This window comes from Coregonus clupeaformis, chromosome 24, assembly GCF_020615455.1.
Source record: "Coregonus clupeaformis isolate EN_2021a chromosome 24, ASM2061545v1, whole genome shotgun sequence".
In the NCBI taxonomy this organism is placed as follows: Eukaryota; Metazoa; Chordata; class Actinopteri; order Salmoniformes; family Salmonidae; genus Coregonus; species Coregonus clupeaformis.
The window spans coordinates 53,632,989-53,647,889 of NC_059215.1; the positions used below are offsets into that span (position 1 = coordinate 53,632,989).

General features: G+C 41.8%; 1 protein-coding gene across 6 annotated transcripts in view; it reads left to right on the forward strand.

The window, feature by feature from the left end:
• Positions 1–14,901, forward strand: part of scn8aa (sodium channel, voltage gated, type VIII, alpha subunit a) — a 136,332-nt gene that overhangs the window by 39,058 nt on the left and 82,373 nt on the right. For all 6 annotated transcript variants that reach the window (XM_041845459.2, XM_041845460.2, XM_041845463.2 and 3 more), the window contains exons 3-8: positions 1,523–1,641; positions 2,510–2,599; positions 2,831–2,959; positions 4,219–4,310; positions 10,951–11,172; positions 11,530–11,593. In XM_041845459.2, coding sequence (XP_041701393.1) covers positions 1,523–1,641; positions 2,510–2,599; positions 2,831–2,959; positions 4,219–4,310; positions 10,951–11,172; positions 11,530–11,593 — 716 coding nt within the window. The remainder of the gene's footprint in view (positions 1–1,522; positions 1,642–2,509; positions 2,600–2,830; positions 2,960–4,218; positions 4,311–10,950; positions 11,173–11,529; positions 11,594–14,901) is intronic.

Below are 14,901 nucleotides of genomic sequence, written 5' to 3' on the forward strand. Positions count from 1 at the left end.
CAAAATGATCACAAGAATGGTGAGCAAAAATCCCAGAACCACACGGGGGGACCTAGTGAATGACCTGCAGAGAGCTGGGACCAAAGTAACAAAGCCTACCATCAGTAACACACTACGCCGCCAGGGACTCAAATCCTGCAGTGCAAGACGTGTCCCCCTGCTTAAGCCAGTACATGTCCAGGCCCGTCTGAAGTTTGCTAGAGTGCATTTGGATGATCCAGAAGAGGATTGGGAGAATGTCATATGGTCAGATGAAACCAAAATAGAACTTTTAGGTAAAAACTCAACTCGTCGTGATTGGAGGACAAAGAATGCTGAGTTGCACCATACCTACTGTGAAGCATGGGGGTGGAAACATCATGCTTTGGGGCTGTTTTTCTGCAAAGGGACCAGGACGACAGATCCGTGTAAAGGAAAGAATGAATGGGGCCATGTATCGTGAGATTTGGAGTGAAAACCTCCTTCCATCAGCAAGGGCATTGAAGATGAAACGTGGCTGGGACTTTCAGCATGACAATGATCCCAAACACACCGCCCGGGCAACGAAGGAGTGGCTTCGTAAGAAGCATTTCAAGGTCCTGGAGTGGCCTAGCCAGTCTCCAGATCTTAACCCCATAGAAAATCTTTGGAGGGAGTTGAAAGTCCTTGTTGCCCAGCGACAGCCCCAAAACATCACTGCTCTAGAGGAGATCTGCATGGAGGAATGGGCCAAAATACCAGCAACAGTGTGTGAAAACCTTGTGAAGACTTACAGAAAACGTTTGACCTGTGTCATTGCCAACAAAGGGTACATAACAAAGTATTGAGAAACTTTTGTTATTGACCAAATACTTATTTTCCACCATAATTTGCAAATAAATTCATTAAAAATCATTCAATGTGATTTTCTGGAATTTTATTTCTCATTTTGTCAGTCATCGTTGACGTGTACCTATGATGAAAATGACAGGCCTCTCCCATCTTTTTAAGTGGGAGAACTTGCACAATTGGTGGCTGACTAAATACTTTTTTTCCCCACTGTAGGTGATTCAAATCATCAAAGCTTGATGATGAGTTGGTTGTTTGAATCAGCTGTGTAGTGCTAGGGCAAAAAAACAAAACGTGCACTCATGGGGGCCCAAGGACCGAGTTCAGGAAACCCTGTATATAGGATAAAGTGGAGAGTCAAAAAAATGACAGATTATTTCTTTACATGGCTAACATTTTTACAGCTGTGAAATGTTGTTTGTGAAATATGTTTAATTAGAAATGTATTCAAACATACGGTATGTATTTTGGTAGATTAGAATACTAGTATTGTGACTTTTCTGTGCATGTAATTGACCAATATCTATGGCATATAATGTAATTGACAATGTTTTACCTGAAATTGTATTTTGTGAACACATAGCTGATACATGAGGATGATGTACTGTACCTATAGCTATTTTGGGTGTGCATGCCTTGAATTATTACGTCCATATATAACTTATTTATCTTTTCTCTCTTTTTCTCTCTCTCTTTGTGTTTCTTCTCTCCACAGACATTCATAGTGCTAAATAGAGGGAAGACAATCTTCCGCTTTAGTGCCAACCCTGCCTTGTACATCATAAGTCCTTTTAATATTTTCAGGCGAATAGCTATAAAAATTTTGATACATTCATATCCTTTCAAATGGTGTCCTACCAGGAGAGACAAAAGTCTTTCCTGTTCGTTTTGATTATTTATGAAGATTCTGCTGCTTCTGTTAGTGCTGCATGCTAATGTTCATATGACTGCTGCTTCTGTTAGTGCTGCATGCTAATGTTCATATGACTGCTGCTTCTGTTAGTGCTGCATGCTAATGTTCATATGACTGCTGCTTCTGTTAGTGCTGCATGCTAATGTTCATATGACTGCTGCTTCTGTTAGTGCTGCATGCTAATGTTCATATGACTGCTGCTTCTGTTAGTGCTGCATGCTAATGTTCATATGACTGCTGCTTCTGTTAGTGCTGCATGCTAATGTTCATATGACTGCTGCTTCTGTTTAGGTAGTATAGACTGTATATGGCACCCTATTGCCTTTATACACTATTTTAGAACCTAAAATGGTTATTCGGCATAGAGGAGAGGAAGAAAGGAAGACAGAGGAGAGGAAGCCACTTCAGACTATTGAGATGCAGCTCTGGTTGCTCAAACGCTGACGTTGGGGTTTTCTTCACACAACCACATCGTTTTTTCCTGTGGTGAAACCCTTGTTAGTCTTGAAAGGTATAGTGCAGTATCCCAAATGGCCCCCTATTACCATTATAGCGTACTATGTTTGTCCAGATACCCGTAGACTTCCAGTCATTGCGCTAACACTATTTAGCATTGGCTCGCGAAACTACACAGAGACATAAAAATGGTATGCACAAGTTCATCTGACGGATGTAGATAAAGGGCCTCATTGCCAAAATCCCAAAGTATCCCTTTAACTGTTTTGGATGATGACATTTATTTTTTGTTTTTCACTTTGAATCTCTGGACTCCTTAATTCATTTCCCTACTCTTTTCAGCATGATCATTATGTGTACTATTTTGACCAACTGTATATTCATGACTTTTAGTGATCCTCCGGAGTGGTCCAAGCAAGTAGAGTAAGTATTCGTTTATTATATTTATCTACACGGGTAAATAATATATAAATATATAATATAAACTAGAAAACATTTATTATGCATGTCTTAACCTACACAAGTTTGGTTTTAACAGTGGTGTATTGCTAGCCTCGATAAAAGCCTGAGCGTATTACCAGCACATCATTTCAACAGATAAAAACGTTGTTCTTCTTGGATTTGATAAATTGCTAATTCTGACCATGTTTCCAGGTACACATTCACAGGGATTTATACGTTTGAATGTCTTGTAAAAATCGTCGCTCGAGGATTCTGTATAGATGGGTTTACATTCCTAAGGGATCCCTGGAACTGGCTGGATTTCATGGTCATTTCTATGGCGTAAGTATCAGAATCCTTATAAGAGATATTAAGTAAAATGATTGTGTGGGATCATTGATAAATAGAGCATTAATACGTCTAAAGGTATTGTTACTGTCCAGGATTGTCCTTTCTTTCTTTCTTTCTTTCTTTCTTTCTTTCTTTCTTTCTTTCTTTCTTTCTTTCTTTCTTTCTTTCTTTCTTTCTTTCTTTCTTTCTTTCTTTCTTTCTTTCTTTCTTTCTTTCTTTCTTTCTTTCTTTCTTTCTTTCTTTCTTTCTTTCTTTCTTTCTTTCTTTCTTTGAAGGGGAGTTCAATCAGGTGTTTTCAGAGGGTTCCTGACTGTTCCTGCTTACTGCCTCTCTTTCTCTCCCTCTCTTTCTCTCCCTCTCTCTCTCTCCCTCTCTTTCTCTCCCTCTCTTTCTCTCCCTCTCTCTTTCTCTGTCTCTCATCTCTCTTTCTCTCATCTCTCTTTCTCTCCCTCTCTCTTTCTCTCTCTCATCTCTCTTTCTCTCATCTCTCTTTCTCTCCCTCTCTTTCTCTCCCTCTCTCTTTCTCTGTCTCTCATCTCTCTTTCTCTCATCTCTCTTTCTCTCCCTCTCGTTCTCTCCCTCTCTTTCTCTCCCTCTCTTTCTCTCCCTCTCTCTTTATCTGTCTCTCTCTCTCACTCTCCATTTTTCTCTTTCAATTTGCTGGAGACCTTAGGATTCTGATCAAGGCTTCATCTTACCATGTTGGATTTGACATGATATAGATGTATAGTTAGTAATACATTACATGTTGACAAACTAACTAGAACTAGAACTAACTAGAACTAACTCTAACTATAGGCTACCATGTTTTTGATGATCCGTAGAACTAGATCAGCATTTTACGAAGTGGACCTTGAATGTCTTTAACTTCAAGAAGTGTTTCTGTTGAACCACTACATTTGTCTTGTATCGTGTGTGTCAATAACAGTTTGTAACTTTGATTTGATTCTGCAGGTATATAACAGAGTTTGTAAACCTAGGCAATGTCTCAGCTCTGCGCACATTCAGAGTGTTGAGGGCATTGAAAACTATTTCTGTAATTCCAGGTAAGACAGGATGGGGGTCGGGGGTCGGTGTGTCGGGGGTCCTGTTTTTCTTTTCTTTTTCCTTTCCTCCGTAGACAGGCTCTGTGAGTGGCGTCGTGGTTACTTCCTGGTTGGATGCGTTCGTGGTGGTGGTGTTGTGGTGCTCTTGCGCGTGTGGTTTTGTCATTGGTGTTTGTTTGTGTGTGGTCCTTCCCCTGTTTACAGATATATAACAGAGTTTGTGGACCTGGGCAATGTCTCTGCGCTGAGAACATTCAGAGTTCTCCGAGCATTGAAAACTATCTCTGTCATACCAGGTGAGATTCAGTTTAAACACTAAGGCTGATATTTATATCACACCCTTTTTATTTTCTTATACTCACTATTATTATTATTATCATTTTTAAGCAACAAAAAAAAAGATTTGGAAATAATAACATTTGTTGAATTTATTTTTTCCTCCAAATTTATCAAAAATGGTACTGATACATTTTTGATAGGCTTTGCAGTCTACTCCAGGGTCCTCCAAAGTTTCTCTCTTCTGCCCCAGTAGAAGTCTCATCCTAAAGGCAGCTGTGGTTCTGCTATGGCTATTAATTGGCGCTTGCAACGCCAGGGTTGTGGGTTCGATTCCCACGGGGGGGCCAGTATGAAATATGTATGCACTCACTAACTGTAAGTCGCTCTGGATAAGAGCATCTGCTAAATGACTAAAATGTAAAATGAATAGGCAAAAGCAGAAGCAGAAGCCCCACTAAAGAAAGGGACACTGACAACACCAGTATGATAGCACATCAATAGATTATAACCAGAGACAAAGTCAAATATATGTTGATTAAATATGGGATTAATTTTTCTTTAGCTGAACATAAGGAATAGCTTATAATTAACCAACCTTTCCTTATTCACTGTACTGTACACTTTGACGAAGACTGTTGAGACATTTACAGTATAGCTCATCCATAGTACTTTTATCATTGGAAAAAGCCTCCAGGCTCTTGCAAGGTTTTCGAAAGATGGAGATAATTATTAATATCCAAAAAATAACTCGGTAATTGGCTTGGAAGAGAGGGTACAATTAACTAAATCCATTAACATTATTTATTACGAACAAAAGGATGCAAATTAATTAAGGAAAAAACGTAGAGTATGTTGACGCCCAGTTGGGAACTGACATAGCTCTAAGTGACATCCAACGGAATATACTTATTCACTATTGATGAAGACTGCCAAGCCTAGTTTGTGGACGTATTTTATACTGCATGATGCTTTTGAGTCACTTGCATTACAGTGTTAGCCTGCTAAAAAGCTTGGCTGATGACAAATGGCATTGAAAACGTTTGTTTTGCCCGTTTACGTTTGTTGTTTTGTTCATTTTGATGGTTAACTTTTCGTTACAATGACCGACTTGAACAGAAAATAGAGCACATATTTTCTGCTGGCATTCTAGAGAGTTCTAGAATGCTGATGGGGTGACTGAATGAGCCACTAACCTTTAACTGAGTCAGCACATACAGCACCTACAGTACATACAGGATATGATATGATATATGAAGGATGGCAGTGCTTAAGTTGTAAATCGGGAGGTGCCGGAACAGAAAGTGAGGGGCGAGAGGGGGGTGACCTAGGGGCCTCTGAGGTACTGGAATGAATTAGAAATAAATCACCTTTATAATAAAGCAGTGCATGCATATCATGGCGTTTGCGTAGTGGCATAGAGCATTAGAGTAGAGGCGCTTACATAAGTTGCACACATGTGGATTTTTTTTAAACTTGGGTTTGGGAAGAATTTGACCTTTTACAAACACATTTCATTCAGTTCTACGTAATTTTATATGACTTGGAGACTTTAGCAGAATCTTTTTTAATACTGCACAAATGATCGAAATAACAGGTTACTTTGATACTGAGAATCTGAGATCAATAAAAATGACCTCGTCTTGAGTCCTAGAAAAGCTTTCCAGTTTCACTGACTCACCAGCGATGGCCGATGCACTCGTGCCAAAAGCCTATCTCTTGTTTTACTTTGTAAAACAATGTTCGCTCAATAGACCTATTTGGAAGTTGATCAAATATTTTGGTAGCCTACAGTAGGATTAGAGTCTTCTCTTCTAAGCAGGAGACATTTGCTTTCCAACCTGCGTTTTCCCGCGATTGTATTTGATAAATTGGCTTTTCCTGGCTGCATGCTGTTCACTGACAGTTTTGCATCGCTATATGCTTTGGGATTGAGCTACATAAACACAATCCAAAGCTAGGCAATTCACAGCTATTGGTCATCTGTGGCTAAATTATAGGCCTACTCTTGGTGTAGTATTCTAAATTATTTAATTTCTTTCTGAACAGACAGCAGTAATTCTATAACTTTGGCAAATTTATTTCAATTAATCAGCTGCAGCTCCTCCAGCACCCTTGATTCTATAAGGATAGAAATGATGAAGTGCAACGCTGGAGAGATGAGAGTTGCAGGCTCATGTCTAGCAGAAAGAGGGAGAGAGATCATAGAAAGTAAAGCTCATTCTAGTTCTGAGAGAGATACAGGCGTGCTTCTCTCTTTCACCACAGCAACGGCCACGCTTTGGTTTCAAGCATAGGCTATAATGTTGCAGAAACCATAAGCCCTCTACGTTTTCACATTACATTTTTTTAGGGGGCAGGAGAATTAATGAGGAGGCAACTCAAATTAACTCTGATCGCTTTTATTCGAAGTTTTACTTTGCAAACAGTGATTTTTATTTCACGTAGAGGTACCGGATCCAGCCAAATAAGTTCCGGAATGAAACAGTCCAAAACTGAGAGGTGCCGGATCCTGCTCAAATTAAGCAATGAAGGATGGTCAACTATGGTTCTTCTCCCCAGCTTGCAAAGCTGGGAAAAACTGGTTGAAATGACATCATGATGACATAATGATGAAATAACATAATGATGAAATGACATCATGATGAAATGACATCATGATGAAATGACATCATGATGACCTGTTTCAGGTTGTAATGACGTCACTTCAACATGTTTTACTCACTGGGTTATTGCTCTTCTCACAGAAAAGACAAACTGTGGGTTTCTCTCATTTTGACGGACACATTTCCTTGGGAAACTCATGAGATGTCAACACAGGGAGGTGCCAAAAAGAAAAATGTATTACTCTAAGTAAACCCTGTCCGGATTATAGTCAATAAAAATAAATAAATTCAGTAGTGTCACTGAAAATATAGAAGAGATTGTTTCTTATTATTTCAATGATATATCGATTAGGTGCATGACACCTCACTAGTGGTACATTCTTCTGTCACTAGTCATCATCCTACAGGTCTAAGTTAAGTTGGGACCATATTATAGAAGGAGAGGTGTAAGCCAAGCCTGCTCTACCTGAAGAGGGACAACAGAAGCCCCTCAGCGCTTCCAGTTCCGTGTGTGAGAAACATTCTGTTTCTGGAAATGTTTGGAATCCTCCTGCATTCTATGGACCAATTGCTTCAGCCATTCTGAGTTCTGCCTGAGGATGATGCCTGTCCTGAAGGGAAAATAATATGATTCCTTTTTAGTGAAGAGCTATGGGTGAGACTGTAGGGGTTCGGGGCAAGAAGGGGTGAGAGTCTGGCTGTAGTAGGGTTGGGGTAAGAAGGGGTTAGAGAATGGCTGTAGTAGGGTTGGGGTAAGAAGGGGTTAGAGAATGGCTGTAGTAGGGTTGGGGTAAGAAGGGGTTAGAGAATGGCTGTAGTAGGGGTTGGGGGTAAGAAGGGGTTAGAGAATGGCTGTAGTAGGGTTGGGGTAAGAAGGGGTTAGAGAATGGCTGTAGTAGGGTTGGGGGTAAGAAGGGGTTAGAGAATGGCTGTAGTAGGGTTGGGGTAAGAAGGGGTTAGAGAATGGCTGTAGTAGGGTTGGGGTAAGAAGGGGTTAGAGAATGGCTGTAGTAGGGTTGGGGTAAGAAGGGGTTAGAGAATGGCTGTAGTAGGGTTGGGGTAAGAAGGGGTTAGAGAATGGCTGTAGTAGGGTTGGGGTAAGAAGGGGTAAGAGTCTGTGCTTTAACCTAATGACACCTAAGAGAGAAAAAGGCCCCAGAGTGGCGATGGCATTGAATGGTTTCTGTTCAGCCTTGGAGTTTAAATGACCTGCATGTCAATGACCTGCCTGCCTGTGCCTCCGACCTCTTATCATATCCCCTCGTTGGTTTCTACCCCCTGCCTGTGCCTCTGACCTCTTATCATATCCCCTCGTTGGTTTCTACCCCCTGCCTGCCTGTACCTCTGACCCCTTATCATATATCCCCTTGTTGTGCTGCTGTGCTTTCTTCCTTCCTTCCTTCCTTCCTTCCTTTCTTATGGATTGCCCTCGCACTGTTCTGTTTCCTGGAGTCCTCCCCCTCTAGTTCAGCTGTAATCCATCACTGGCCATACTGGCAACGTAGAGCAAAGATACTAATAGGTCTCTTCCTGGTTCAATAGTGATATATTATTTACATGTTTTTCTTTGATTAACTGTATACAGCCAGTGATACTGATAGTTCTCTTCCTGTTTCAGTAGTGACATATCAACTAACTGTATACAGCCAGTGAGTGTCTCATTACTAAACCTCTGAACAGAGGGGGATGGCTCTTGGCTATTTCTTGTTCATATTTGTATTATAAAATGTTTTGTATGTCTTCAGTTGTTGAAGTTTGTCTGAAGTTGTACTGTTTTTAACTAATTAAATATACATTTTAAGTTTCTATGTTTATGTTATTGAAATGTCAAATATCAAATGTCAGCTTTCCAGCCCACTGCAAAGTTTTACCTTTTGTAGACAATTTTACCTTGTTTGAGTATACCAAACATTAGGAACAGCTTCCTAATATTGAGTTGCACCCCCTTGTGTCGAAAGCGTTCCACAGGGATGCTGATTCAAATGATTCCCACAGTTGTGCCAAGTTGGCTGGATGTCCTTTGGGTGGTGGACCATTCTTGATACACACGGGAAACGGTTAGGCATGAAAAACCCAGCAGCGATGCAGTTCTTGACACAAACCGGTGCACTTGGCACCTACTACCAATGTTCCCTAGATATTTTTTAGACACTGAGCAAATTTCACGTCTGCTGAGCGCAAACTTGAACATTGTGAAAATTCGGTGATAAGCCTGGTGCACGTTTACCGTGAACACTGAGGCTGTACCCGCTTTAAGTTAGTTTTAACAGTGGCCAAGTAGGCCTACAGCAGCAGCCAATGTGTGGTGTTCAATGTAGGCCTACATTCCATGAGACATTTAGAAGAAAAAAAAAAACCCTGTTTATCTACTTGTCCTTCAGACAAGGAGGTGACTGAAAATGTTGTGTTTAATAGAATAGAATAAAACTTTATTGTCCATCCAGGATGTTTCTTTGACATCACCTTCCATTAAAAGGATCACATACACATACATTCTCACATCACACACATTTAAACTAGTCAGTCCATCATGTTGCATACACTAAAAACATAGAGGACATGAATACATTCACTCACAACTGACCGCTGTCCCAACTGCACTGGATAGATAAGAACATATACTGATACAAGGATGCAAGAAACCACTTTACAAAATCAAATTCATTATTATTCCCATACCATTATTACAGGGAATCAAGACAAATTATGCTACCTTCTGCCTATTGGCTACTTAGCTTATTCAAGACAGTCTCAAAATACAGCACATCTCTTTACCTGACTCACTTTTCAAAGATGTCTAGAAACACACACATTTTGTGCTCTTGTTGGAAGCAACCATTGTTGACTAGAAGTGAGCTAAAACTGAGCTAATAACTCACTAACTAGCAAAGGATATGAACAAAATGTGCACACGTGGCTACATGCAGCTCTCGCTTTGATCTCAAAACAAGCGCATCTACTCACAACCGGTCATGCTGTAAACACAGTCCAGTTCAAAGTAAATGGCACAGATCCATATATGGCAATGGCTATTTGCATATAGGCCTACTGCAGCTCTGATTGGTTATGGCCTGAGTGGTGCCTGCCAATGCAATACAATCATAATCCAATGCACTCTGCCTACAAGAAAATCTCTTGCACAATTAGTTTTGCATACTAAATCTTGCATTGTTCGTTTTGTTTCGGTATATTACATTGAACGTGGCTAATATTGCGTATGAAAAATGTATGCACTCACTAACTGTTAGTCGCTCTGGATAAGAGCATCTGCTAAATGACTAAAACATTTAATGTAAAAATGATTCAATCACAATTCCCACAGTTGAGCAGAACTTTGATAGTGTTAACTAAAGGGGAAAACTGTAGAAAGTTGAGTGAAGTTCAATCTCATGCTTCTCTGCATGGGTTCAAAGGCACTTAAATATTTTGTCTTGCCCATTCACCCTCAGAATGGCACACATACACAATCCATGTCTCAATTGTCTCAAGGCTTAAAAATCCTTCTTTAACCTGTCTCCTCCCTTTAATCTACACTAATTGAAGTGGATTTAACAAGTGACATCAATAAGGTATCATAGCTTTCACCTGGATTCACCTGGTCAGTCTTATGTCATGGAAAGAATGTTCTTAATGTTTTGTGTACTCAGTGTACATACTATATATTATACTGATAACACTTCAATTTGTATTGTATGATTAAATACCCAACTCAGGCATTAGGGTTTAATGTTCGTATTATAATGGATACTCAGAAAAATCCATTCCATCACACAATATACTGTAAATTGAATACTGGTTGATGAAGGAATGTACGTAAAACAGACAGTATAGTACAGTACAGTAATTTAATAATGGACTTATTAGATAAGCAATACAGTGCAGCAAAGTCACCTTGTCTGGGAACCCCAAGATCCTCTCCCATATACCTTGAGTATACACACCTTCTGCATCATCTCTTTGGTTTGTGTGTGTGTGTGTGCGTCCGTCTGTTTGTACCTTTGTGCGTGTGTTTGTGCAAACGTTTGTCTATGTGTGTGTGTTTCTCCCTCTCCAGGTCTGAAGACCATTGTCGGTGCTCTAATCCAATCGGTGAAGAAATTGTCAGACGTTATGATCCTCACGGTCTTCTGTCTCAGTGTCTTTGCTCTGATTGGACTACAGCTCTTCATGGGCAACCTACGACAAAAATGCGTGATTTGGCCAATCAACTCCACCGAGAACTACTTGGCCAACGGCAGCAAAGGCTTCGACTGGAATGAATACATCAATAACGACAGTAAGTAGCCTGGCCACAGTCAAACACACCAGGGTTGTGTTCTTAAGAGCACACCATAGCAAAATGTTTCCATTTGCTGAGAAGGTTTGTCGTATATCCCTCGACAACACAGTAGGTTGGTTGCACCTTAATTGGGGAGGATGGGCTTGTGGTAATGGTTAGAGCGGAATCAGTGGAATGGTATCAAATACATCAAACGCATGGTTTGATGCCATTCCATTAGCTCCGTTCCAGCCATTATTATGAGCCGTTCTCCCCTCAGCAGCCTCCACTGCTCTACATAGCTGCAGAGTTTCAACCCATTTCAACCAAAATACAGAAATGGGAATGTTATTCTGTGTTTGTTTCTTTCACCAGCCAATTTCTACTTCCTGCCTGGACAATTGGATGCCCTTTTATGTGGCAACAGCTCAGATTCTGGGTGAGTAGCTTACAGGCCCCCAGTGTCCGGTCTGGAGCTGAAGTCACGAGCTCTGCTGGTTGGCTACTGCGTAGCAACCTAGCGGTGCCAAAAGCCCTGGTCTGCCGAGAAAGTCTATGTAAATTATGATTGCCAGAACGACCCCTAAATGTTTTCTAGACGGCCGTTTTGGGCTCTAAAATTAGTTTATTATGATCAATTACGATCCCCACAGTGAATTATTTTCAAGTTCGCTACAAATCGAGATATTTCATTAAATAGTGATCCATTCTGACTACTACATTTGTCGTCACACAGGACCACGTGCTGACACAGACCAATCACGGGCCGGCCCGTGATCTTTGCACGTGTCTCTCAGGCAGAATGAAAACAACTACATCGACCATGATCCTTTGCTATTTACCAGAGGAGGCTGGTTGGAGGAGCTATAGGAGGACGGGCTCCTAACCAATTGTGCTATTATGTGTGTTTTTTCACGTTATTTGTAACTTATTTTGTACATAATGTTTCTGCCACCGTCTCTTACGACCGAAAAGAGCTTCTGGATATCAGGACAGCGATTACTCACCTCGAACTGGACAAAGATTTTTTCTTTAACGAGTCGGACACGAGGGATTTACTTCAGACACCCGACAAGGCCCAAATCCCTGTCATTCGCTGGAGAAAGAGACTGAGATATCGGGGACGTAGGTCGGTGTGCCTTGTAAGGATCCAACGGCGAATGGGTAATCTGCCTCTTCCATCAGTCCTATTAGCCAACGTACAATCATTGGATAACAAAATAGACGAGCTACGATCACGAATATCCAACCAACGGGACATAAAAAACTGTAATATCTTATGTTTCACCGGGTCGTGGCTGAACGACGACATGGATAACATACAGCTGGCATTACGCTGCATCGGCAAGATAGAATAACGGCCTCCGGTAAGACAAGGGGTGGCGGTCTGTGTATATTTGTAAACAACAGCTGGTGCACGATATCTAATATTAAGTCTCAAGGTCGCCTGAGGTAGAGTATCTCATGATAAGCTGTAGACCACACTATTTACCAAGAGAGTTTTCATCTATATTTTTCGTAGCTGTCTATTTATCACCACAAACCGATGCTGGCACTAAGACCACACTCAATAGGCTGTATAAGGCCATAAGCAAACAGGAAAAAGCTCATCCAGAGGCGGCGCTCATAGTGGCCGGGGACTTTAATGCAGGGAAACTTAAATCAGTTTTTTCCTCAATTCTACCAGCATGTTAAATGTGCAACCAGAGCAAAACAAACTCTAGACCACCTTTACGCCAAACACAGAGACGCGTAATAAGCTCTCCCTCCCATTTGGCAAATCTGACCATAATTTTATCCTCCTGATTCCTTCCTGCTTACAAGCAATAACTAAAGCAGAATGCACCAGTGACTCGGTCAATTAAAGAAGTGGTCAGATGACGCAGATGCTAAGCTACAGGACTATTTTGCTAGCACAGACTGGAATATGTTCCAGGATTCTTCCGATGGCATTGAGGAGTACACCACATCAGTCACTGGCTTCATCAATAAGTGCATTGATGACGTCGTCCCTACAGTGACGGTACGTACATACCCCAACCAGAAGCCATGGATTACAGGCAACATCCGCACTGAGCTAAGGAACGGGACTCTAACCCGGAAACTTAAAATAAATCCCACTTTGCCCTCCGACGAACCATCAAACAGGCAAAGCGTCAATACAGGACTAAGATTGAATCGTACTACACCGGCTCCGACGCTCGTCAGATGTGGCAGGGCTTACAAACTATTACAGACTACAAAGGGAAGCACAGCCACAAACTGCCCAGTAACACAAGCCTACCAGACGAGCTAAATCACTTCTATGCTCGCTTCGAGGCAAGCAACACTGAAGAATGCATGAGAGCATCAGCTGTTCTGGACGACTGTGTGATCACGCTCTCTGTAGCCGATGTGTGTAAGACCTTTAAACAGGTCAACAGGATTACCAGGACATGTACTCCGAGCATGCATTGACCAATTGGCAAGTGTCTTCACTGACATTTTCAACCTGTCCTTGACTGAGTCTGTAATACGAACATGTTTCAAGCAGACCACCATAGTCCCTGTGCCCAAGAACACTAAGGTAACCTACCTAAATGACTACAGACCCATAGCACTCACGTCTGTAGCCATGGAGTGCTTTGAAAGGCTGGTCATGGCTCACATCAACACCATTATCCCAGAAAACCTAGACCCACTCCAATTTGCATACCACCCCAACAGATCCACAGATGATGCAATCTCTATTGCACTCCACGCTGCCCTTTCTCACCTGGAAAGGAACACCTACGTGAGAATGCTATTCATTGACTACAGCTCAGCATTCAACACCATAGTGCCCTCAAAGCTCATCACTAAGCTAAGGACCCTGGGACTAAACACCTCCCTCTGCAACTGGATCCTGGACTTCCTGACGGGCCGCCCGTGGTAAGGGTAGATATGCCCCCATTCTCATTGACGGGGCTGTAGTGGAACAGGTTGAGAGCTTCAAGTTCCTTGGTGTCCACATCACCAACAACCTATCATGGTCCAAACACACCAAGACAGTCGTGAAGAGGGCACGACAAAGCCTATTCCCCATCAGGAGACTGAAAAGATTTGGCATGGGTCCTCAGATCCTCAAAAAGGTATACAGCTGCACCATCGAGAGCATCCTGACTGGTTGCATCACTGCCCGGTATGGCAATGGCTCGGCCTCCGACCGCAAGGCACTACAGAGGGTAGTGCGTATGGCCCAATACATCACTGGGGCCAAGCTTCCTGCCATCCAGGGCCTCTATACCAGGCGGTGTCAGACGAAGTCCCTAAAAATTGTCAAAGACTCCAGCCACCCTAGTCATAGACTGTAGTCTCTGCTTCCGCACGGCAAGCGGTACCGGAGCACCAAGTCTATGACCAAAAGGCTTCTTAACAGCTTCTACCCCCAAGCCATAAGACTCCTGAACAGCTAATGGCTACCCAGACTATTTGCATTATTCCCCCCTCTTTTACGCTGCTGCAACTCTCTGTTCATTATCTATGCATAGACACTTTAACTCTACCTACATGTGCATATTATCTCAATTACCTCGACTAGCCGGTGCCCCCGCACATTGACTCTGTACCGGTAACCCCTGTATGTAGCCTCGCTACTGTTATTTTACTGCTGTTATTTTTTACTTATCTATTGTTTACTTAACACTTATTTTTCTTAAAACTGCATTGCTGGTTAAGGGCTTGTAAGTAAGCATTTCACTGTAAGGTCTACACCTGTTGTATTCTGCG